This window comes from Eumetopias jubatus, unplaced genomic scaffold (genome assembly GCF_037043125.1).
Source record: "Eumetopias jubatus isolate StellerSeaLion01/CBP00866 unplaced genomic scaffold, mEumJub1_p1.0 scaffold_9, whole genome shotgun sequence".
Lineage (NCBI taxonomy): Eukaryota > Metazoa > Chordata > Mammalia > Carnivora > Otariidae > Eumetopias > Eumetopias jubatus.
In genome coordinates this window covers 78,535,565-78,561,283 of record NW_028274815.1, presented here as the reverse complement: position 1 = coordinate 78,561,283, position 25,719 = coordinate 78,535,565, and the positions used below count along the sequence as shown (strand labels likewise).

The window sequence follows — 25,719 nt, the reverse complement described above, 5'->3', positions numbered from 1 at the left end:
TTTAAAAATTTGTTAAAGTGTGTTTTATAGCCTATATGTGGTCTGCCTTAGTGAATGTTCAATATGAGCTTCAGAAAAATGTGTATTCTGCAGTTATTGAATGAAATATTCTAGAAATGTCAGTTAGATCTAGGTGACTGGTGCTGTTTGGTTCAACTGTATATTTACTGACTTTTCTGCCTACTAGATATGTCAGTTACTGATACAAGGGTGTTGTAGTCTTCAACTGTAGGGGTGGATTTGTGTATCTCTCCTTGCCATTCTATAATTTCTTGCCTTACATATGTTGACAGATTCTACTATTAGGTGCATACATTTTACAGACTATTGTCTTTTTTTTCAACACCAACTTTATTTTTTTAATAAATTAAAAATTTTTAATTCCAGTACAATTAACACACAGTGTTATATTAGTTTCAGGTGTACAATATAGTGATTCAACAATTGTACACTTTACTCAGTGCTCATCATGATAAGTGTACTCATAATTCCCTCCAGCTGTTTTATGCATCCCCTCACCCACTTCACCTCTGGTAACCATCAGTTTGTTTACTATAATTCAGAATCTGTTTTTTGGTTTGTCTCTTTTGTTGTTGTTCATTTGTTTTGTTTCTTAAATTCCACATATAAGTAAAATCATATGGTATTTGTCTTTATTTGACTTATTTTACTTAGCATTATACTCTCTAGCTCCATCATGTTGTTGCAAATGGCAAGATTTCATTCTTTTTTATGGCCAAGTAATATTCCATTTTTATATTTTTATATATATCCATTTTTTATTTATTTTATCCATTTATCTATTAATGGATGCTTGGGTTGCTTCCATAATTCGGCTATTGTCAGTAATGCTGCAGTAAACATAATGGTGCATATATCTCTTTGAATTAGTATTTTTGTATTCTTTGGGTAAATACCCAGTAGTGGAGTTACTGGATCATGTGGTAGTTCTATTTTAATTTTATATTAAAATTCAGAGTTCTATTTTTATTTTAATTTTGAGCAGACTCCATACTATTATCCACAGTGGCTGTACCAGTTTGCATCTTCACCAACAGTACACAAAGGTTCCTTCTCCAAATCCTCACCAATATTTATTTTTTTTTGTGTTTTTGATTTTAGCCATTCCAACAGGTGTGAGGTGATACTTCATTATGGTTTTTATTTCCATTTCCCTGGTGATTAGTGATGTTGAGCATCTTTTCATGTGTCTGTTGGCCATCTGTATGTCTTCTTTGGAGAAAAGTCTATTCAGATCCTCTCTCTATTTTTAATTGGATTATTTGTTTTCTGTTTAATTGAATAAGTTTTTTTTTAAGATTTTATTTATTTATTTGAGAGAGCGAGTGAGAGAGAGCGTGAGCGGGGTGAAGGGCAGAGGGAGAAGCAGACTCCCCCCTGAGCAGGGAGCCTGATGCGGTACTTAATCCCAGGATTTATGGATCATGACCTGAGCCAAAGGCAGACGCTTAACCAACTAAGCCACCCAGGCATCCAAGTTGAATAAGTTCTTTATATGTTTTGGATACTGACCCTTTATGAGATATGTCATTTGCAAATATCTTCTCCCATTCAGTAGGTTATCATTTAGTTTTGTTGATTGTTTCCTTTGCTGTGCAGAAGATTTTTATTTTGTAGTCCCAATAGTTTAATTTTGCTTTTTGTCTAGTTTTTCCAAAACCATTTGTTGAAGAGACCATCTTTTTCCCATTGCATGTACTTGACTCATTTGTCAAAGATTAATTGCCCGTGGAATTATTTGTTTATTTCTGGGCTGTCTATTCTGTTTCATTGATGTATGTGTCTGTTTTTGTGCTAGGACCATACTGTTTTGATTACTACAGCTTTATAATATATTATGAAATCTGGGATTGTGATACTTTCAGTTTTGTTCTTCTTTTTCAAGATTGCTTTGGCTATTCAGGGTCTTTTGTGGTTCCCATACAGACTTTAGGGAATTTCCCAAAACAAATTTGGTTTATTCTAGTTCTGTGGAAAATTCTGTTGGTATTTTGATAGGATTGCATAAAATCTGTAGATTGCTTTGGGTAGAATGGATATTTTAATGATATTCGTTTTTCCAATCCATGAACATGGAATATGTTTCTATTTGCTTGTGTAGTCTTCAGTTTCTCTCATCAGTGTTTTATAGTTTTCAGAGTACAGGTATTCACCTCCTTGGTTAATTTTATTCCTAGTTATTCTATTATTTTTGGTATAGTTGTAGATGGAATTTTCTTAATTTGTCTTTCTGCTACTTCATTATTAGTGTATAGAAATACAACAGATTTCTGTATATTGATTTTGTATCCTGTGACTTTACTGAATTCATTTATCAGTTCTAGTAGTTTTTTGGTGGAGTATTTAGGGTGTACTATATAGAGTATTATGTCATCAGAAAATAGTGAAAATTTTACTTCTTCCATACCAATTTGGATGCCTTTTATTCCTTTTTCTTGTATCATTGCTGTGGCTAGGTCATCTAGTACTATATTGAATAAAAGTGGTGAGACTGGACATCCTTGTCTTGTTCCTGACCATAGAGGAAAAGCTCTCAGTTTTTCACCATTGGGTATGATGCTAGCTGTGCATTTTTCATATATGGCCTTTATTATGTTGAGATATGTTCCTTCTACTCTGTTGAGGGTTTTTATCATGAATAGGTGTTGTACTTTGTCAAATGCTTTTTCTTTATCTATTGAGATGATCCATATGTTTTTTTTTCCTTTCTCTTACAGATGTGATGTGTTACATTGATTGATTTGCAAATATTGAACCACTATTGCATCCTGGGAATAAATCCCATTGATAATGGTGAATGATTTTTTTATTGTATTGTTGGATTCAGTTTGCTAACATCTTGTTGCAGATTTTTGCATCCATGTTCATCAGATATATTGGACTATAATTTTCTTTTTGTAGTATGTTTGTCTGGTTTTGGTATCAGGGTCATGCTGGCCTCATAGAATGAATTTGGAAGCTTTCCTTCTTCTATTTTTTGGAATAGTTTGAGAAGAATAGGCATTAACTCTTCTTTAAATGTTTGGTAGAATTCACCTGTGAAGCCGTCTGGTCCTGGACTTTTGTTTTTTGGGAGTTTCTTGATTACTGATTGAATTTCATTGATGGTATTGGTCTGTTCAAATTTTGTATTTCTTCCTGATTCAGTTTTGGGAGCTTTTATGTTTCTGGGAATGTATCCATTTGTTCTAGGTTGTCCCATTTGTTGGCATATAATTTTTCATAATATTCTCTCATAATCCTTTGTACTTCTGTGGTGTCAGTTACTATTTCTCCTCTTTCATTTCTGATTTCATTTGAATCCTCTTTCTTTTTTCGTTGTTGAGTCTGGCTACCAGTTTATCAATTTTGGTGATCTTTCAAAGAACCACCTCCTGGTTTCATTGCTCTATTGTTTTTTACTTTCTGTTTCATTTATTTCTGTTCTAATGTTTATTATTTCTTCCTTCTGTTTTGTGGTTTTCTGTTTTTTCTTCTTTTTCTAGCTCCTTTAGGTATAAAGTTAGGTTGTTTATTAGATTTTTCTTCTTTCTTGAGGTAGGCTTGCATTGCTATAAACTCATTTAGAACAGCTTTTTCTTCAAAATCCCAGATTGTGGACCATTGTGTTTTCATTTCCTTTGCCCCCATGTATTTTTTTATTTCCTCTTGGATTCCTTGGTTGACCCATTCATTTTTTAGCAGCATGTTATTGAACCTCCATGTATTTGTGTTTTTTCCAGATTTTTTTTCTTGCGGTTCATTTCTAGTTTCATAGTGTTGTGGTCAGAAAAGGTGCATGGTAATGACCTCAGTCTTTTTTAATTTGTTAAAACTTGTTTTGTGGTCTAATATGTGATCTATTCTGGAGAATATTCCATGTGCATTTGGAAAGAATGTGTATTCTGCTATTTTAATATGGATTAATTTGAAGATGTCTGTGAGGTCCATCTGGTCCAGTGTGTCATTCAAAGCCACTGTTTCCTTGTTGATTTTCTGTTTGGAAGATCTATCCATTGATGTACCTGGGTTGTTAAAGTCCCCTATTATTATTGTTTTACTATCAATTACTTCTTTTAGGTTTGTTATTAGCTGCTTTATGTATTTTGGTGCTCCCATATTGGGTACATTAATATTTACAATTGTTATATCTTCTTGTTGGATTGCTCTCTTTGATTATGTAGTGTCCTTCTTTGTCTCTTGTTACAGTCTGTTTTAAAGTCCATTTTCTCTGATGTAATTATTACTACACCAGCTTTCTTTTCACTTTCATTGCATCATAAGTGTTTCTCCATCCCCTCACTTTTAATCTTCAGGTGCCTTTAGGTCTGAAATGAGTCCCTTGTAGGCACTGTATAGATGAATCTTACTTTTTGTCAACCTATGTCCTTGACTGATGTGAGGGTTGCCAGAAAGGAGGTGGGTGGTAATTGGGTGATGGGCATTAAGGAGGGCACTTGACATAATGAGCACTGCATGTTCTATGCACCTAAGGAATCAATGAATTCTACCCCTGGAACTGGTAATACATTGTATGTTAACTTAATTAAATTTAAATAAAATTTTTGTTAAAAATAAAATAAAAAATAAAGTGATTATTGATAGGGCACCTGGATGGCTCAGTCGGTTGGGCATCTGACTCTTGATTTCAGCTCAGGTCTTATCTTGGGGTAATGAGATCTGAGCTGGGTGTGGAGCCTGCTAAGGATTTTCTCTGTCCCTCTCCCCTCCCCTGCTCATGTGTGTGGACACTTGCTTTCTCTCTCTCTCAAATAAATAAATAAGCAAATAAATAAAATGATTCTTGATATAGTTGAATTAATATTTACCATATTTGTAACTATTTTCTATTCATTGTCCTCTTGTTTCTTTTTTTGTATTCTGCTCATTGCTTTTTCCGGTTTTAATAGAGCATTTTATATGATTCTCTTTTATCTCATGTGAGTATATCAATATAGTTGTTTTAAAGAAACTTTTTTAGTGGTTGCCATAGAATTTTCAGTATACACTTGCAACTAAGTCCACGTTTAAACACTATACAACAGCAGGAATAGTGCACGTATCTTATAATAGTGTTTGAGAATCTTCCCTCTTATCCTTCATAACATTGCTGTCAGTCATTTTATTTATCCATAAGGTATAATCATCTAATATATTGTTGCTGTGTTGTTGAACAAACTGTTATCTGTTAGGTCAGTTAAGAAGAAGAAAGATAAAAAGATTTTATTTTACCCTCACTTTTTCTTCTTCTATTTTCCTTTCCCTTATTGACATAGATCTGAATTTCTGACACATACCCTTTTCCTTCTCTATGAAGAATTTGACATTTCTTCTAAGGCAGATCTACTGGCAACAAATTCGTTTAGTTTTGTCTGAGAAGGTCTATTTCTTTTTCACTTTAGAAGAATAGTTTCTCCAGATACAGAATTCTAAGTTGGTGGGTTTTTTTCCTTCAATACTTGGAATATTTTACTCCATTCTCTTCTTGTGTGCATGGTTTCTGAAGAGAAGTCTTACATAATTCTTATCCATGTTCCTCTATAGGTAATGTGAGTTCTTCCCTTTGGCTTCTTCAGGATTTTATCCTGTACTTCATTTTCTTCCATGTAAATGCTATATGCTTACATGTAGACTTTTTACCACTTGGTGTTCTCTGTGTTTCCTGGATTGTTGGTTTGGTGTCATTAATTTTGGCAATTTCTTCTTATTATTATTCAAATATTTCTTTTGTTCCTTTCTGTCTTTCTTGTATTTCTGAGAGTTCCATTATGCATATATTACACCTTTTTAAATTGTCTTACAATTTTTGGATACTTTGTTTCCCTTTTTCTATTGTATTTCCTCTTTGCATTTTAGTTTGGGAAGTTGTATTGAATTTTCAAGTTCACCAGTATGTTCATATGCTGTGTCTGCTCTGATGATGACCCCATCAAAGGTCTTCTTTATTTCTGTCACAGTGCTTTTGATTACTAGCATTTCCTTTTAAACTCCTAGAGTTTCCATCTCTCTGCTTACATTACCCATCTGTTTTTTTTTCTTGTAGTTCTAGTTTCTTACCATTGTGATCAGAAAAGATACTTGATATGTTTTCAGTCTTAAATTCATTGAGATTTGTTTTGTAGCCTAACATATGATCTCTCCTCAATAATGTTCCATGTGCACTTGAATGTATATCCTATTGTTTTTGGATGGAATGTTCTATCTGTCTTTTAAGTCCATCTGGTCTAATGTGTCATTCAAAGACACTGTTTCCTTAATGATTTTCTATCTGGATGATCTGTCCATTGATGTAAGTGGGTGTTCAAGTCCCTTCCTATTATTGTATTACTGTCAATCACTACCTTTATATCTGTTAATATTTGCTTTATGTATTTAGGTGTTCCAATGTTGGGTGCATAGATATTTATGATTATTATATCCTCTTATTGGATTGATCCCTTTATCATTATGTAATGCACTTCTTTGTCTCTTATTACAGTCTTGGTTTTAAAGTCTACTTTGTCTGATATAAGTAGTGTTACCCCAGCTTTTTTCTTTTTCCATTTCCATTTCCATGGAACTTAGTTTTCCATCCCTTCCCTTTCAGTCTGTCTGTATTTAGGTTTGAATTGAGTCTCTTATAGGCAGCATATAGGTGGGTATTGTTAATTTTTTCTATTCTATCACCCTGTGTCTTTTGATTGGAGCACTCAGACCATTTACATTTAAAGTAATTATTGATAGGTATGTACTTATTGACATTTTGTTCATTGTTTTCTCGTTGTTTTGCAGTTCTTGCCTGTTTCTTTTTCTTTTGTTCCCTTTCCTTGTGATTGGTGTTACGCTTGTCTTTCCTTTCCTTTATTTTTTTGAGTATCTATTATAGGCTTTTGGTTTGTGGTTACCATGAGGTTCCTATATAACATTATAAGTATATAGCAGTCTATGTTAAATATATGGTCACTTAATTTCTAATGCATTCTAAAATAACTTTATTTTTGCTTTCTCATTCCCTCCATATTCATATATTATGAATATATTGTCATGTTTTACATATTTTTATTTTGTGAATTTCCTTAACTAATTTTTTTAGATATAAATGATTTTACTTCTTTTGCCTTTTAACTGTCATACGAGTTTTATATAATTTTTTTTCAGATTTTATTTATTTGAGAGAGAGAGAGAGAACATGAGTAGGCGGGAGGGGCAGAGGGAGCAGGAGAAGCAGACTTCCTGCCGAGCAGAAATCCCAATGTGGGGCTCAATCCCAGGACCTGGAGATCATGATCTGAGCTGAAGGCAGACGCTTAACTGACTGAGCCACCCAGGCACCCCTCATACGAGCTTTATAAGTGATTGATCTATTAATTTTACTGTATATTTGCTTTTACTCATGAAATTTTTTCCTTTCATAATTTTCTTATAATTATGGCCTTTTCTACTTAACAAAGTCCCTTTAACATTTCTTGTAAGGCTGACTTAGTGATGATGAACTACTTTAACTTTTGTATGTCTCAGAAACCCTTTATTCCTCCTTCAATTCTGAATGATAATCTTGTTGGGTAGAGAATTCTTGGTTGTAGGTTTTTTCCTTTTGGCACTTTGAATATATCATTCCAGTCTCTTCTGGCCTGCAAAGTTTCTGCTGAAAAATCAACTGATAACACTATGGGGTTTGCCTTGTATAAAACTAGTTGCTTCTCTCTTGCTGCTTTTAACATTCTCTATCTTTAATCTTTGACATTTTAACTATGTCACGCTGTGAATCTCCTTGGGTTAATCTTGCTTGGAACTCTCTGTGATTCCTGAACTTGGATGTCTGTTTCCTTCCCAAAGTTAGGGCAGCTATTATTTCTTTAAATAAGTTTTCTACCCTTTTCTTTCTCTCATTCCCTCTGGAATCCCTATAATGGGAATATTTGTTCACTTGATGTTGTCTAAGAGATCCTTTAACCTATCCTCATTAAAAAAAATTTTTTTTCTGTTTCACTTGGGTGCTTTCCATTACCCTGTCTTCCACATGGCTGATTCATTCTTCTCCATCCTCCAGTCTATTGTTGATTCCTTCTAGTGTATTTTTTCATTTTGGTTATTGTATTTTTCAACACCAATTGGTTCTTTTTTATATTTTCTATTCTTTGCTGAAGTTCTCACTGAGTTCATCCAGTCTTCTCACTAGTCCAGTGAGTATGTTTATGATCATTACTTTGATCTTTTTATCAGATAGATTAGTTATCTCCCATTTCATTTTGTTCTTCTTCTAAAGTTTTATCTTTTTCTTTTATTTGGAGCATATTCTTCTGTCTTAATTTTCCTTGCCTTTCTGTGTTCGTTTCTGTGAATTAGGAAGAATAGTTACTTTTCATAAACTTGAAGGAATGTTCTTGTGTGTGATCATTCTCTGTGTAGATTGTGCCTGGTGAATTTGGCTGGCTGGCTGGAGCTGCGGCTGAATGGGCTGGGGGATCTGGGACACTCAGTACTGGGGCTTATGGGATGGCTGGAGCTAAAGTGGGCATGGGCTAGGCTGTCCTTGGATTCTCTGCACAGAGGGCATCTTGTTTGGACAGGTGGGTGGAAGCCTGAGTGGTCCTGGGTTCCCTGCACAGAGGGCACTCTGGCAGGACAGCTGAAGCTGAAGTGGCTTCAAGTCTGAGGGGGGCCCAGAGCTCTCTGCACAGAGGGCATTATGGTATGATGGCTCAACCTGAAGTGGGTGCAGGTTGGGGCATTCTCGGGCACTCCACAGGTGGGGCACCTTGGCAAGGTTGATGGAGCCAATGCAGGTGTGGCCCTGGGGTGTTTCAGGGTGTTTTGTGCCTGAATCATCTCGCCTGCCTTCTTTTTAGAGAGCTTTAAATATTCCATTCTATCTCTAGTATGGTCATATAAGTTATACATCATTTTTTGTTTTAATTATTGCTCTAAGAGTATATACCATGCATTTTTTAAATTATTTATTTGAGAGAGAGAGAATGAGAGATAGAGAGCACGAGAGGGAAGAGGGTCAGAGGGAGAAGCAGACTCCCCGTTGAGCAGGGAGCCTAATGTGGGACTCGATCCGGGGACTCCAGGGTCATGACCTGAGCCCAAGGCAGTCGCTTAACCAACTGAGCCACCCAGGCACCCCTATACCATACATTTTTAATTGTCATAGTTTACCTTCAAATAATATATTACTACATAGTACACTTTTATTTCTTCCCTCCCATCATTTATCCTACTGTTCTTACATTTTACTTCTTCATCTATTGTGTACTCCATAGTGTGTTTTTATTATTTTCACTTTAAGCTCATTATTTCACTTTAAAGAAATTAAAATATGTGGTGAATGAAAGGCTTTCTTTAATTCACCCACATATTTACTATTTCTTATGCTCTTCATTCCTTTGGTTGGTTCCAAGTTTTCATCTACTATTATTTTCTTTTTGCTAGAATACTTTCCTTTAAACATTTGCAGTTGTTGGCATCAAACTCAGGTCTTATTTGTGTTAAAAAGTGTTCATTTCACCTTCATTCCTGAAGAAGATATTTGCTGGATAGAGAATTCTAAGTTAGTAGGAATTTTTATTTTAGCATTTTAGCACTGTTGTTTCTTTTTTCTTAAAGGTTTTATTTAAATTCCAGTTAGTTAATGGACTGTGTAATACTAGGTTCAGATGTACGGTATAGTGATTCATTTCTTCTGTACAACACCTGGTGCTCATCACAAGTGCACTCCTTAATCCCCATCACCTGTTTAACCCATCTCCCCCACCTCCCTTCTGGTAACCTTCAGTTCTCTATAGTTAAGTGTCTCTCTTTCCTGGTTTGCCCGTCTCTTTTTCTTTACCTTGTATTCTGCCTTATCTGCCTTATATAGTTTGTGGCGAGAAATCTGAAGTCAAGTTTATCTTTAGTTCTCTAAACATGTTCCTTTTTCCCTTTTTTTTCTTTTTGTTTTACTCTGGCTGTTTTTATTTTTATTTTTTAAAAGATTTTATTTATTTTAGAGAGAGAGAGCACATTAGCAGGAGGAGGAGTGGAGGGGAGAGGGAAAAGGAGGGAGGAAGAATCTCAAGCAGACTCCACACTGAATGTGGAGCCCAACACAGGGCTCAATCTCAATCCTGAGATCATGACCTGAGTTACTCTGGCTATTTTTAAATTTTTTCTCTTTATCACTGGTTTTCAGCAATAGAAATTTCCACAGTTGGAATTTGTTTCTAACACTCCATTGTAATTTCATCAAATTCAGAAAACATTTGGCCATTATTTCTTCAAATATTTTTTGTTTCTCACTCTCTCTCTCATATTTTCCTGAAACTCCAATTCAAAGTACATTAGATACTTGATATTGTTCCACAGATCATTAACACTCTACATTTTCCCCCTGGTCTTTTTCTGTTTTTGCTTCATTTTGTATTGTTGCCATTCTCATGTCTTCAAATCTAGTGATCTTTTCTTCTGAAATATCTAATATGCTGTTAATTCCATTCAGTGAAATTTTTATTTCAGAGATTATATTTTCATCTTCAAGAAGTCCATTTGATTCTTTTAAATGTATTTTACTTTTCTCCTCATTATTTTTTCCCTTTAAAACCTTGAGCCTATTGAGTGCATTTATAAGAGCCATTTCAGTGTCCTTGTTTGCTAGTTTCATTATGTCTGCCACATTTGATTCTGTATTGATTGACTGATTTTTCTCTTTTTTTAAAAGATTTTATTTATCAGAGAGAGAGAGAGAGAGAGAGAGCACAAGCAGGGGGAGCAGCAGGCAGAGGGAGAGGGAGAAGCAGGCTCCCCACTGAGCAGGGAGCCCAACGTGGGGCTGGATCCCAGGACCCTGGGATCATGACCTGAGCCGAAGGCAGATGCCTAACCGATTGAGCCAACCCAGGCGCCCCATGACTGATTTTTCTCTTTATTATGGATCTCATCTTCCTACTTCTGGCCCCATTTAGTAAATTCTGATTGTATTCTGGATATTGCTAATTTTATATCATGGAGAACTGGATTTTGAAGTTGTTGGATTCATCTTGCCAAACTAAGTTACTTGACATTCACTTTATTTTTTCAAAGATTATTTATAAGTTCTTCAGGATAGCTCTAGAATAGTCTTTATTCTAGGGCTAACTTATCCCCACCACTAAGGTGTGACTTTCTATTCTCTATAGAGTTTTCTATTGAGCTCCTAGTTTTCTCCTGAATGCCTTGTAGGTCAGTGACATATCAAAGTGTCTCCACTCTGGATGATGATATTTTGAATGCTCCCTGGTCCTTTACCAGATGTGGGAATTGCTTGGATCAGTTTTCCTGGTAATCATTCTTTCCTAGGAAATTGTTCTTTGCCTGGCTTTGCAGTTTCACCTGTGTATGTGCAGATTTCTGGAACTCTGTCTCGGCATAACTCCCTTTTCTCTGGTGCTCTGCTCCACAAATTCTAGACACCTCAGCTTCCTGAAGGCTGATATTTGTCTTTTGAACTCACTGAGATAACTGGACTGTGTTTTGGTTCCTTTTCCTTATGGTCCAGAATTTGCATCTAAGCAAGATGCTATGGCAACTATAGTATTCACTTTGTTTTCTTTAGAGATCATACTTCTCTGTTACCTGCTATCCATGGTGTGAAAACAAGTTTTCCTTCCTATATTTTGTCATTTTTTCTAGTTGTTTGTGGCAACAAAGCAATTCAGACACTGTTGCTCTCTCATATCATAGATAATAGCTGTTTTTAAAATTTTATTTAAAATCAATTAACATATAGTGTATTATTATTAGTTTCAGAGGTGGAGTTTAGTGATTCATCAATTACATATAAACCCAATGCTTATTACATCAAATGCCCTCCTTAATGCCTGTAACCCAGTTACCCCAGACCCCTACCCATATCCCCTCCAGCAACCCTCAGTTTGTTTCCTATAGTAAACAGTCTCTTATTGTTTGTCTCCCTCTCTGATTTTATTTTATTTTTCCCTCCCTTCCCCTATATTCATCTGTTTTATTTCTTAAATTTCACATGTGAGTGAAATCATATGAGTTGTCTTTCTGTGATTGACTTATTTCACTTAGCATGATACTGTCTAGTTCCATGTCATTGCAAAATGGCAAGCTTTCATTCTTTTTGATGGCTGAGTAATATTCCATTACACACACACACACACACACACACACACACACACACACACTGCATCTTCTTTATCCATTGATCTGTCGATGGACAACTAAACTTTTTCCATAGTTTGGCTATTATGGACATCACTGCTATAAACATTGCAGTACCTGTGTCCCTTTGAATCACTACGTTTGTATTCTTTGGTTAAATACCTAGTAGTGCAATTGCTGGGTCCTAGGGTAGTGATATTTTTAACTTTTTGGCGAAACTCCATACTCTTTTCCAAAGTGGCCATACCAGTTTGTATTCCCACCAACAGTGTAGACGGGTTCCGTTTTTTCCACATCCTTGCCAACATCTGTTGTTTCCTGACTTGTTAATTTAAGCCATTCTGACTGGTGTGAGGTGATATCTCATTGTGGTTTTGATTTGTATTTCCCTGATGCCCAGTGATGTTGAGCATTTTTTCATGTGTCTGTTGGCCATTTGTATATGTCTTTGGAGAAATGTCTGTTCAGATCTTCTGCCCATTTCTTGACTGGATTATTTATTTGTTTTTGGGTGTTGAGTTTGATAAGTTCTTTATAGATTTTGGATACTAGTCCTTTATCTGATAAGACATTTGCAAATATCTTTTCCCATTCTATAGGTTATCTTTTAGTTTTGTTGACTGTTTCCAATACCATCATCTTTGTCAATTTTGCATCCACTTACATTGACTAATTTTTATCCTGCTATAGGTTATATTTCTGCATCTTTACATGTCTGGTATTTTTTTTAAAAAATATTTTATTTATTTATTTGAGAGAGAGAGCATGAGCCATGAGAGGGGGCATGGTGGTGGGAGGGGCAAAGGGACAGGTAGAAGCACACTCCCCCTTGAGCTGGGAGCCCAACACAGGACTCGATCCCAGGACCCAGATATCATGACCTGAGCTTAAGGCAGGCGCTTAACCCACTGAGCCACCCAGGCGCCCCTGTCTGATGTTTTCTTAATTGGGTTCTGGATGTTGTGAATTTTACTTTGTTGAATTTTAGACTTAGTGTCTTCCTTTTAAGAGTGTTGGATTTGTTCTGGCAGGCTGTTAAATTACTTGCAGATCAACTGATACTTTCGATATTGTCTTTAAGCTTTGATGGGGCAGGCTTAAAGTAGCCTTTTCTGTAAGACTATTTTAACCCTACCACTATGGTGTGACCTTTCTGTGTTCTCTAAGCAGATGTTCATTAAGGACTCTCACTTTGGCAGGTTCAAACATAAACATTTTTCCAACTGTGCATCAGCTGTGGCTTTGGTTAATTTAGAGCTCTCTGGTTTTCTTTCTCAGCCTTCTGGAGTTTCACAATATATATTCATGGCTTAGTATTCAGCAACAGACTCAAGGAGACTCCTAGGCAAATTTCTGGATGTCTTTTTTTGTGTGTATAGATCCTTCATTTCTGGAACCCTACCCCACATATTTCAGATGCTTATTTCTGTCTCCTCAGCAAATCAACTGTGCTCTGATTGAAGTTTCTTTCTCTGAACTGAAGACTGGAAAATTGTCTCCTGACAGAAAGCTGGAATGATGATAGGGCTCATCTTGTTTGTTTTCCTTTTCTCAGAGATCACAGCCCTGTGCTGCCTGTTGTCCAGTATCTAGAAGCAATCCGCCCTCCTTCCCTCCCTCCCTCCCTCCCTCCCTCCCTCCCTCCCTCCCTCCCTCCCTCCCTCCCTCCCTTCCTTCCTTCCTTCCTTCCTTCCTTCCTTCCTTCCTTCCTTTCTAGTTTTCCATTTGTTAACAGAGGGAAGATAAGTTCAGTCTCAGTTATTCTATCAAGGCTGGAAACAGAAGTATTATATATCTTTTCTTAATCCTTTTCAACTGTTTGTCTCTAATAAGCATCATATATCCTAATTTTTAAAAAATTCAATCTGAGAATATCTTTCTATTAACTAATAAGTTTACCATTTGTGTTTGAATTGCTGGCTCATTTATGTTTACTATTTCCTTTTTTTTTTGTATTTACACTTTATTCTTATCGTGATTCTTTTTCTTTCTTTCCTTTATCTTATATATATTTGTTTCTTTACCTACTTTCTACCCTTGCTACTTATTGGTTTGGAAGTTATATATTTTCAACCTATTCTTTTAGTAGTTAAATTTGTAATATGCATATTTTAAAAAGTCTTTTGTTAGTATTTCCAACTCTCCTCCTAAACAATATGTGGTCCTAAAAATATTTGAATATTGAGCACAACATCCTGCTTACTAATGAATGTGTTTTCTTATTCTCTCCCTCCCCCTTCTCTCTTTTACACAACCCCAATCTGTTATAGTTGTGTACTCTTTTAGATCCACATTGGCTTTTTATAGTCTTAAAAATAAATCACTACTCTAATTCTTATTCTTTGAGTCAGTGCTTATTTGTATCCATTTATATGTTTACAAAATTTTTCAACATTGCTTCTTGCATTCTATTTCTTACTTCTAAGTTCAATTTCTTTCTTGAGACTACTTCCTTTCTTTGATTTGTGAGTTAATTTTCTCAGTCTTTGCCTGAAGATGGATTTATTTTACCCTCATTTTTGAGTATAGGGTTAGCTGAGTGTAGAATTCTAGGTTGAGGGTTATTTCCTTTGATAACTTTAAAAATAATTTGTTGAGAAGTCTATTCTCATTCTGTTTTTCTATGTAAGTCTGTCATTTGCCATTGTTTTCTTTTAAGGTCTTCTTTTTCTCTTTGTAGTTATATGTCTAGGTATGGTTTTGGGGTTTATTAAAGGAGGGGTTTGGCTTTGCAGTTTTTCAGTCAGAGTATTAATACTTTTTAGTAGGTCTGGAAAATTTTTAGGTGTTATTTATTTGAATATTACCACCTTTAAATTCACTCTACTGTCTCTTTCAACCTTTATAATATGCTTATTGGATCTCCTAGTCCAAATGTTCATTAATATTTTTTATCATAGTTTCCATATGTTTGTCTCTCTGTGCTGTGATCTGTCTTCTAGTTCATTCTTCCCTCTTCAGCTGTACTAGTCTGTTCTTTGATGCATTCGTTCTGTTTTTCATTTTATTAACTACTTTTCCTTTCTTTCCAGAAGTTCTATTGGTTCTTCTTCAAATTTTCCTTTTTTTCCTAAGTCTCATTCTTTTCATTTTTTCTTTAATGTCTTTAATACTTTTAAGCATATTTTTCATGTCTTGTAAAATATTTTGTTTAATATCTTGAAGTTCTAGAATTCTGTTCCTGCTATGTTTTATGTTGCTCTGACTCTCACTCATGGTGGATTAAGTCACCCTGAGTTTGTAAGCTCCTTTGAAGCAGGACTTTCCTGCAAAATCTCTTATGGCCAAGGATATGAGTTTGCTTCTGCATAGGGACTCTGTGTTATCATTGGCATGGGACAAACTTTATGTTAAAGTTTAGAATTGGGAGTGGTTAGTGTGCAGTCAGAATCCAAAACTGAATAAAGTTAGACCTAACGTTCCTTACAGAAGACATTTTTTACCTACTTAGAGAGTAGGAGAAGATAAACTCTCAGTTGTATCTTTGTGAGGTTGAGTGGATTTTTCCTCTGGAGCCTCTTTTCAAGTGTTCCAAATTATGTAGAGGACCCAGTTCCAGTTATCCATCAGTCCTAACTTCTTGTTTCCTGTCCTTGCTTCAATGTTTTAAACACAAGCCTTTCACTGTCACTGGGTCTTCCTACTCCCAACTTTTAACTACAGGCCTTCTCAATTCTTTCCGGCTCTGGCTTTGTTTTATCTTTGTCTTTGGCATATGCGAATTTATTTTTCTTTCCTGCAAGCTCAGCTATGAATTGTAAAAAAAAAAAAAAAAATTCTATTTTACCCAAAATGTTTTCCTCTTAGCTTAATCAACTATCTTACTAGAACCTGAAATATCTAGTATTATCTTTCCAAAGCACAAAACTGATCATATTACCTCCCTCTTTTTTCTGTGGATTAAAGACCTAAATTTTAACCCAGCTTATCAGGCTCTGTCTTTTGAGTTTTTGAATACCTTTTCAAATGCATATCCTATCACTCTTCTCTGTGGTCTCTGAGCTGTAGCCATACTAGTCTTCTCTTTGTTGTTGGAGCATGTCATTTTCCCTCCCTCAACACACTCCCTTTGAGGCCTTTGAATTTAGCATTCCTTCAGTCTGAAAAGCCACCTTCCCCTACCCACACTGTATATCTATCTACACACCATTCAGATCTCAGCTAACGTGTCATTTACTCAGGGAAGCCTTTCCTGACTTCTCTGACCCTCTTAGTCTAGATCACTTTACTTTGTTATACACTTTTTTTTTTCCTCTAGAAGTATTTGCTTAATAAGTATTTGGTCATTTGTGAGATTATTTGACTAATCTGTGGCTCCCCCATAGTCTGAAAGTGTCATGAGAACAGAGACTATTTTGTTTATTACCGGATATGCATCTAGGTACATTGACTGGAACATAGAATATACTAAAAAGTTTGGAATGGGTGGATAGATGGATGGGTGGATGGGTGGATAGAAGGTTGAAGAATGAGTGAGAAATAGAGTGAGTGAGGAAGGAAGGGAGGGAGAACTGTGCCAAATAACTTATTCTAGGAGCAATTTTTTTTGTGCTTTGTACTTGTAAAAGCAGGAAAATTTCTTTGTCTCTCAGTTCTGTCAGCTTCACATAATAGCAAAAACTTCTCTGTAGGTGGCAGTGCACTTACATAAGATATTTCTCTGAAACAAAAAAAAAAGGGGGTGGTATTATCTTGAACTTTTAAAAGCATTTATATAACTTGAATCTCATCGTGCAGTTTTTAAAACATGCTCTTATTTCCTATAATGTGGATTTATCCTTAATTTATACTTGCCTAGAGTCTTTTTCCCTCAGAGTTATTAATAAGTGCTAGAGAGCTATCAGTCTTCATTTTATGATATTATGATCTAGGTCAACATGCCATTTAAGAATTGGAAAATGGGTATTATGAGTGAAACAGTGGTGGCTAATGTTTTGTCTTTAACAATAATATTTATCTTATAGAATAAATGAAACTGTAGCAAAAATAGAACTACAGACCAAACATGTATGTATCTCAACTAGCTTTTGGTTTGAGACTTTACAGGGGGAAAAGTTGTTTTCTAAACACATTAAAAATAATGGCCAGTTGATCAACTTACTCATGGATTTTATGTATAGACATTTGAAAGCTGAGTTTGTCTTTCCCAGGGTGTTTTGTACAGACTGTTACCACCTATATTGTATAAAGTTCCTTATAATCTAAGTATATCATCAAAAGATTTTCCCCACTTTGTTTTCCATGTTTTAGTTTTTTCAAATTAAAAAATATGTATGTATGCATGTATGTATATATATAAAATAATAATTTTGTTGTTGCAGCACTTAAATGCAGAAAGGTCTTATAAGTCCCAGATTTCTACCTTACACAAGTCTGTTGTAAAGATGGAAGAGGAACTTCAGAAGGTTCAGTTTGAAAAAGTGTCTGCCCTTGCAGATTTATCTTCCACAAGGGAACTTTGTATTAAACTTGACTCAAGCAAAGAACTTCTTAATCGACAGCTGGTTGCCAAAGATCAAGAAATAGAAATGGTATGTAATACATTTTTAAATGGTTCTTTTAATATTATTGTTACTATAAAATTACTACAATTTTAGAAAATCAAACTTTTTTTTAAATATTACATCAAACCATGTCTATCAACTTTAGATTTTATTTCTAAAGTCCAAAAGATAAATTGATGACAGCTGTATTCCAACAATTCAAGAAAGTAACAGAAACTTTTCCTTTATATAATTTGCATTTACTTTTAGCCAGAAGAATTATAAAACACATTAACATAGCAATCAGCAAAGAACTATGAAGTTGAGGTTTATTCAGCTAAATTATAACTTTAATGATATTAAAGTTGATGATAAGCTAAATTTATTTAACTTGTTGGGTTCTTTTAAGCTGTAATTCATTTGATTGTATCTACTGACATTGTGCTTGCCACCGTGAACATAAGGTTCAAAACATGGATGGACCTAGAGGATATTATGCTAAGTGAAATACATCAGAGAAAGACAAATACCATATGATTTCACTTATATGTAGAATCTATAAAACAAAACATGAATAATCCAACCCATAAATACAGAAAACAAAATAATGGTTGCCAGAAGGGAATGGTGGGGGGATGGGCAAAATGGGTGAAGGAGAGTGAGAGATACAGGCTTCCAGTTATGGAATGAATAAATCATGGTGATAAAAGGTACAGCATAGGGAATATATAGTTAATGGTTTTGTAATAGGCTTGCATGATGACAGATGGTACCTACACTTGTGGTGAGCATAGCCTAACATATAGAGTTGTTGAACCACTATGTTGCACACTTGAAGGTAATGTACCATCATGTGTCATCTATACTCAAAAAAAAAAAAAAAAGAAGAAAGAAAGAAAGAAAGAAGAAAGGAAGGTAGGAAGGAAGGAAAAAAAAGAAAAGAAAAGAGAAAAAGCAAAAGAGAGACAGGCCCTTGCCCTCAAGGACCTCCCAGTATTGAGATACAAATTGTTTGGTATGAATATTATACTAATAAAAAATATTCAAGGTTTGAGAGAGGGAATTCCTAATTGGCCTATGGGTGTCAGGGAGGAGTTCACAAGGAGGTACTGCTGAGCTCCAAAGGGAGGAGGCATCCTATTCAGAAAGAACAACAACATAGACAATGGTATGGAGTTATAAATGAATTCTTGAGTGAATAGTAAGTGATTTGCAATGGCCACTGTAGCATGCACAGGTGAAAGTGGCCAGAGATGTATCTGGAGAGATCACTGGAGCTTGGCTCCTAAAGGATATGTGGACAAGTTGCACAGTGTAATTGAATTTACCCAAAGAATACAAAAATACTAATTCAAAGGGATACATGCATCCCCATGTTTGTCGCAGCATTATCTACAGTAGCCAAATTATAGAAACAGCCCAAGTGTCCACCAGTGGATGAATGGGTAAAGATGTGGCAATATATATACAATGGGATATTACTCAGCCATAAAAAAGAATGAAATCTTGCCATTTGCAATGACATGGATGGAGCTAGAGAGCATTATACTAAGTGAAATAAGTCAGAAAGACAAATACAATATGATTTCACTCATATGTGGAATTTAAGAAACAAATGAGCAAAGGGGAAAAAAAGAGAGAAAAGCAAACTAAGAAACAGACTCTTAACTATAGATAACAAACTGATGGTGACCAGAAGGGAGGTGGGTGGGGGGATGGGTTAAATAGGTAATGGGGATTAAGGAGTGCACTTATTGTGATGAGCACTGGGTGTTATATGGAAGTGTTGAATCACTATATTGTGCACCTGAAACTAATATTACACTGTATGTTAATGAACTGGAATTTAAAAACTTAAAAAGTCAACAAATTTTGGTCATCTTTACATTTCCAGTTTTTTTATTTTGTTAGTCTACTGTTTCATGTGTCTGTTGGTTTCTGTAAGAATCCACTGTTAATATTTTATTAATGAAGTGGTATATGCAAGAATTTTCTGACTCTTCCTTTAAATTATTTTTCTTATTTTAGCAAGAATTTTTTAATGATGGAAGTAACTCATGAATAGATTTTCACTGTAAAAATTCAAAAAACATGTCCTTAATTTTTTCTTTAAAAATATTTTTTACTTACTCTTTTCAAATTGGAAAATTAGTAATACATGTCATTGCAAATGAAACAATATTAAAATGAAATGCCAGAAATATTATCCCAAAGCTTATTCAAATAATAATACACCATGACCAAGTAGGATATGTACCAGTACCAGTAATTTTCTTTAAGCCTTAAAATCATTACCCTTAGAAGTACAATATATAAAGTTGAAAGTGATTTATATTAATTTTTAAATATTTTAAGGATGTTTACTTCAAGTTTTGTAGTTTCTTTACTATTCTCATATTATTTTTCCTATTTTTTCTTTTATTATGTTAAAATACACATAACCTTTTCTCTCTTAACCATTTTTAAGTGTACAGTTCATTGGTATTAAATACATTCACCTTGTTGTGCAGCCATCACCACCGTAACTCTTTACATCTTGTAGATCTTAAACTCTATAACTATTAAACAATAACTCCTTATTTTCCCTTTTCCCCAGCCCCTGGCAACCATCATTGTACTTTACTACTCTAAGTACCTCATGTAAGTGGATTCATACAGTATTTGTCTTTTTTTTATTAACATATATTTGTTTCAGAGGTACAGGTCTGTGATTCATCAGTCTTACACAATTCACAGCACTCACCATAGCACATACCCTCCCCATTGTCCATCACCCAGCCACCCCATCCCTCCCACCCCCCTCTACTCCAGCAACCCTCAGTTTGTTTCCTGAGATTAAGTCTCTTATGATTTGTCTGCCTCTCTGGTTTCGTCTTTTTTCATTTTTCCTTCCCTTCCCCTATGATCCTCTGCCTTGTTTCTCAAATTCTTCATATCAGTGAGATCATATGATACTTGTCTTTCTCTAATTGACTTATTTCACTTAGCATAATACCCTCTAGTTCCATCCACATCGTGGCAAATGGCAAGATTTCATTTTTTTTGGCTGTGTGTGTATGTATGTATATATATATATATATACATACACACACCACATCTTCCTCTCTCTTTTTTTTTTAAAGATTTTATTTATTTACTCGACAGAGAGAGACACAGTGAGAGAGGGAACACAAGCAGGGGGAATGGGAGAGGGAGAAGCAGGCTTCCCACCGAGCAGGGAGCCCGATGTGGGACTTAGTCCCAGGACCCTGGGATCATGACCTGAGCCGAAGGCAGACACTTAACGACTGAGCCACCCAGGCACCCCTATACCACATCTTTTTTTATCCATTCATCTATTGATGGACATCTAAGCTCTTTCCATAGTTTGGCTATTGTGGACATTGCTGCTATAAACATTGGGGTGCATGTGCCCCTTTGGATCACTACATTTGTATCTTTGGGGTAAATACCCAGTAGTGCAATTTCTGGGTCATAGGGTAGCTCTATTTTCAACTTTTTGAGGAACCTCCGTACTGTTTTCCAGAGTGGCTACACCAGCTTGCATTCCCACCAACAGTGTAGGAGGGTTCCCCTTTCTCCGCATCCTCGCCAACATCTGTCGTTTCCTGACTTGTTAATTTTAGCCATTCTGACTGGTGTGAGGTGGTATCTCATTGAGGTTTTGATTTGGATTTCCCTAATGCTGAGTGATGTTGAGCACTTTTTAATGTGTTTTTGGCCATTTGGATGTCTTCTTTGCAGCAGTGTCTGTTCATGTCTTCTGCCCGTTTCTTGATTGGATTTTTTGCTCTTTGGGTTTGTTGAGTTTGATAAGTTCTTTATAGATTTTGGATACTAGCCCTTTATCTGATATGTCATTTGCAAATATCTTCTCCCATTCTGTCAATTGTCTTTTGGTTTTGTGGACTGTTTCCTTTGCTGTGCAAAAGCTTTTTATCTTGATGAAGTCCCAATAGTTCATTTTTGCCCTTGCTTCCCTTGCCTTTGGTGATGTGTCTAGGAAGAAGTTGCTGTGGCTGAAGTCAAAGAGGTTGCTGCCTGTGTTCTCCTCAAGGATTTTGATGGATTCTTGTCTCACATTTAGGTCTTTCATCCATTTTTAGTCTATTTTTGTGTGTGGTGTAAGGAAATGGTCCAGTTTCATTCTTCTGCATGTGGCTGTCCAATTTTCCCAGCACCATTTGTTGAAGAGACTGTCTTTTTTCCATTGGACATTCTTTCCTGCTTTGTCGAAGATTAGTTGACCATAGAGTTGAGGGTCCATTTCTGGGCTCTCTATTCTGTTCCACTGATCTATGTGTCTGTTTTTGTGCCAAGTATTTGTCTTTTTGTGACTGCTTTTTTCACTTAGCATAATGTCCTCAAGGTTTTTTCACTTAGCATAATGTCCTCAAGGTTCATCAGTGTTATATTACAGAATTTCTGTCTTAAGGCTGAATAATATTCCATTGTATAAATACACTACATTTCGCTCATCTATTCATCATTTGATAGATGCTTGGGTTGCTTCTGTGTTTTAGTTATTGTGAATAATGCTGCTATGAATGAGTGTACAAATAGCTCTTCAAGGCCTTTCTTTCAATTCTTTTGGATTTATACCCAGAAGCTGGATTTCTGGATCATATGGCAATTCTATTTTTAATTTTTCAAGGGAATTTTGTACTGTTTTCTACAATGACTGTACCATTTTACATCCCCAACAAAAGCACACACAGGTTCCAGTTTCTTTATACCCTTGCCAACACTTATTATATTTTAGCTTTGTTTTTTCTGTTGTTGATAATAGCTATCCTAGTGATTGTGAAGTGGTCAGGCTAAGTCTAACTGTATTTTAAAATACTCCTGACATAAATTTTTTGCCATAAAATTTAGTTATTTATGTATATATGTTTATCCCATAATAAACTGTAATTTCAAGTGCAGTAAACCATCTTATTTACCTTTGTATTTCCTTAGCTGTACTATGCATATAGGGGACACTCAAATAATTTTGTCTAAATTAAGTTTTGATTTTGAGATAATTATAGATTCACATGCAATTGTAAGAAATAATGCAAACTTTCATTTACCTGGTCTCCCCTGATGGTAAGCTCTTGCAAAATTATTGTATAATATCGCAACCAGGATGTTGACATTAAATCAGGCAAGGTATGGAGCATTTCCATCACAGGATACATCATGTTGCCCTTTTGTAGCTCTGTCTACTTCCCTCCTATCCCTGTCCTCTCCTTAACCCATAGCAACCACTAATCTAGTCTCCATTTCTGTAATTTTATCACTTCAAGAATGTTACATAAATGGAATCCTATGGTATGTAACTTTTTGGACTTGGATTTTTTTCACTCAGCATAATTCTCTGTAGAGTATTCTAGGTTGTTGTTCATTCCTTTTCATTGCTAACCAGTATTCCATGCTTTGGGTGTAACACTGTTTAACCATTCATGCATTGAACACCTGGGTTATTTCCAGTTTTTAGATTGTACAAATAAAATATTGTAAATATTGTCTACATGTTTTTGTGTGCAACTTGTCTTCATTTCTCTATAAATGCCCAGGAATGCAGCTTTTGGATTATATGGTAGTTGCATAATTCATTTTTTAAGCAGGTGCCAAACTGTTTTCCCCAGTCTATACCATTTTGCATTCCCAGCAACAATGTGTGAGTGATCAGTTTTTCCACATCTTTGTCCACATTTAGTGGTGTCACTTTTTTATTTTAACCAATCTGATATAGGTGTAGGGCTATATCATCAACTAGTTGCATTTTCCTAAATTAATGAAGCAGAACATATTTTTATATGATTATTTGCCATCTATATATCTTCTTTGGTGAAATATCTCTTTGTATCTTTTGCCCATGTTTTCATTGAATTATTTACCTTTTTAATGTTGAGTATTAAGCATTCTTTATATATCTTAGATACTGGTCCTTTATCAAATATGTGGTTTGCAGGTATTTTCTCCCAGTATGTAGCTTGTGTTTTCATCTTCTTATTAGGGTCTTTCTAAGAGCAAAAGTTTAAGTTTGGATGATGTGCAGTTTATCAATTTCCTTTTATGGATTTTGCTTTTGGTTTTAAGTCTAAAAATTCTTTGCATAGCTCTCAATCCCAAAGATTTTTCCTAGGTTTTATTCTAAAAATGTTATAGTTTTATGTTGAATTGATTGTTCTACTTTTCACTACTTCCCTTTTGCTGGGCCATAAAAATTTTCAGATTTTTAATTTGTGTATAAAACTACATGGTAATTATTTTGTTGCATAAAACTTTTATCACATTTTGCATTATATTCTTAAGATGCATTTCCAGAAGTGGGAATTTGGGCATATATAGCCAGAGAGCTTTCAGAAAGTTATGATACACAATTAAAAAGAAACTAGTGGTACTCTTCTGGGCAGAAGCTTCTGAGCATGATGTAGCAGAGATGGCTTCTCCTTGATCTCAGCCATAGAAATGAGGTGATAAAGGGAATGACATCATTTGGAAAGCATGGCAAAAAAAAAAAAAGATGCACATGTGCTGCAGCTGTGGCTCTAAGGCCTACCACTTTTAGAAGTCAATGTGGCAAATACTGTTGCCCTACCAAGTAGAAGAGAAAGTGTAACTGGAGTGCAAAGGCTAAAAGATGAAATACCATTGAGACCAGTCTAATGAGGCATGTAAAAGTTGTATACCAGAGATTCAGGCAGATTCCATGAAGAAGCAACACCTAAACCCAGGAGGGCAGCTGTTGCATTATCCACTTCATCCTAAGGATTTCAGCAACTAGTCATGCAATAACATTTTTTTTTTAAAGGAAACTAGTAACTTCATGATAACAAGAAGCAAAATAGTAAGCTACTTAGAAGTTTAATAAAGAACCATGGAAAGTGATAGCTAAGAGTTCCCCTTTGGAGTCAGAGCAAGCCTTAAAGACTTACCCCTAACTGCCCTGCAGAGGAGTCCAATTTTAATTGGATCAGACTATAAAGCAATTTATACCCCTAGGCCACTGTCAAATCAATAGAGCAGTTAGCCAGCAATTAATGGAGGCAAGCATTTAGATGATAACAATAGAGACAGACCAGCTAGAAACTTAACAGGAAGATCAAGGACAAACAGTCAAAGATAGCCTGACTAAATCCACTGTCATCCCAATAGAATGGTTTAGAGAGATTATGAACATGCTGATGGTAAATGAGTTAGAGTGATTATTCATATATGTGCTGCCGAAGCGAGCACTAGAGTGATTATTCATATACCCTGAGGAATAACATCAGAGGCTGTGCACTGCAAGGGAAATAGACTTCATGGAGACTGTCCAGAGAAAGGGAGGGAGGGAGGGAGGGAGGGAGGGAGGGAGGAAGGAAGGAAGGAAGGAAGGAAGGAAGGAAGGAAGGAAGGAAGGAAATGAAGGACCACAATAAGCCCTGACATGGGGAGGATCAGTATTCAGAGTTGTTATAATATATAGTATCTTAAATGTCCAGTGTTCAACGACAACAAGAATTTGACTTTCAAAGAAACAAGAAATTGCGATTCATCCATAGGTAAACAAAGCAAGCAAAAGAAACTGCCTTTGAGAACAGTTTACAATTTCTGTATCCTTATTATTAATCTCTATTGATGAGACATTGTTATCATACATTCCTTTGCTTCTTTAAACATGGTTACCTTTAGAGTTTAGGTGGAGGAATATGGGGACCATAAGCTTGCCTCATCTCTTGAACACAGCTAGATAAATATCAAATCATTCTGAACACCCAAGAAATTGATCTGAGGACTGGTAGAACAAACTGCACATCTAGAGGTTGAAAAACAGCCACATTGTGGCAGGTAGGAGTTGCAGAGAGTTGATTTGGGGGAGAGAAGAATTGCAGGTGTTGCAGGGGGGTGGGAGCCCTGATCAAGGAGAGAGGAGTGAGAGACAGAGAGAGAAAGAGTTAAAGCAGCACACAGAGGATTGTATTCCTCAAAACTGTTGACTGGGAAAAGGAGAGAGGCTGCTTACCATAAGTAGCGGAGCTCAAAGTCTGAAGTTTTAGAAGTCCGTGCCATTGTCACAGTCATGACGGCTGGGCTTAGCAGGGCTCCAGTGAGGAAGGAGGGCGGAGACCAGGGAGCAGGCAGT

The 25,719-nt window shown here is 35.6% G+C and overlaps 1 protein-coding gene across 1 annotated transcript in view; it reads left to right on the top strand.

Moving 5' to 3' along the window:
• The window catches only part of TSGA10 (testis specific 10), a 135,337-nt gene that overhangs the window by 93,067 nt on the left and 16,551 nt on the right, over nt 1–25,719 (top strand). Inside the window, exon 16 of the mRNA XM_028104067.2 lies at nt 17,445–17,654. Coding sequence (XP_027959868.1) covers nt 17,445–17,654 — 210 coding nt within the window. The remainder of the gene's footprint in view (nt 1–17,444; nt 17,655–25,719) is intronic.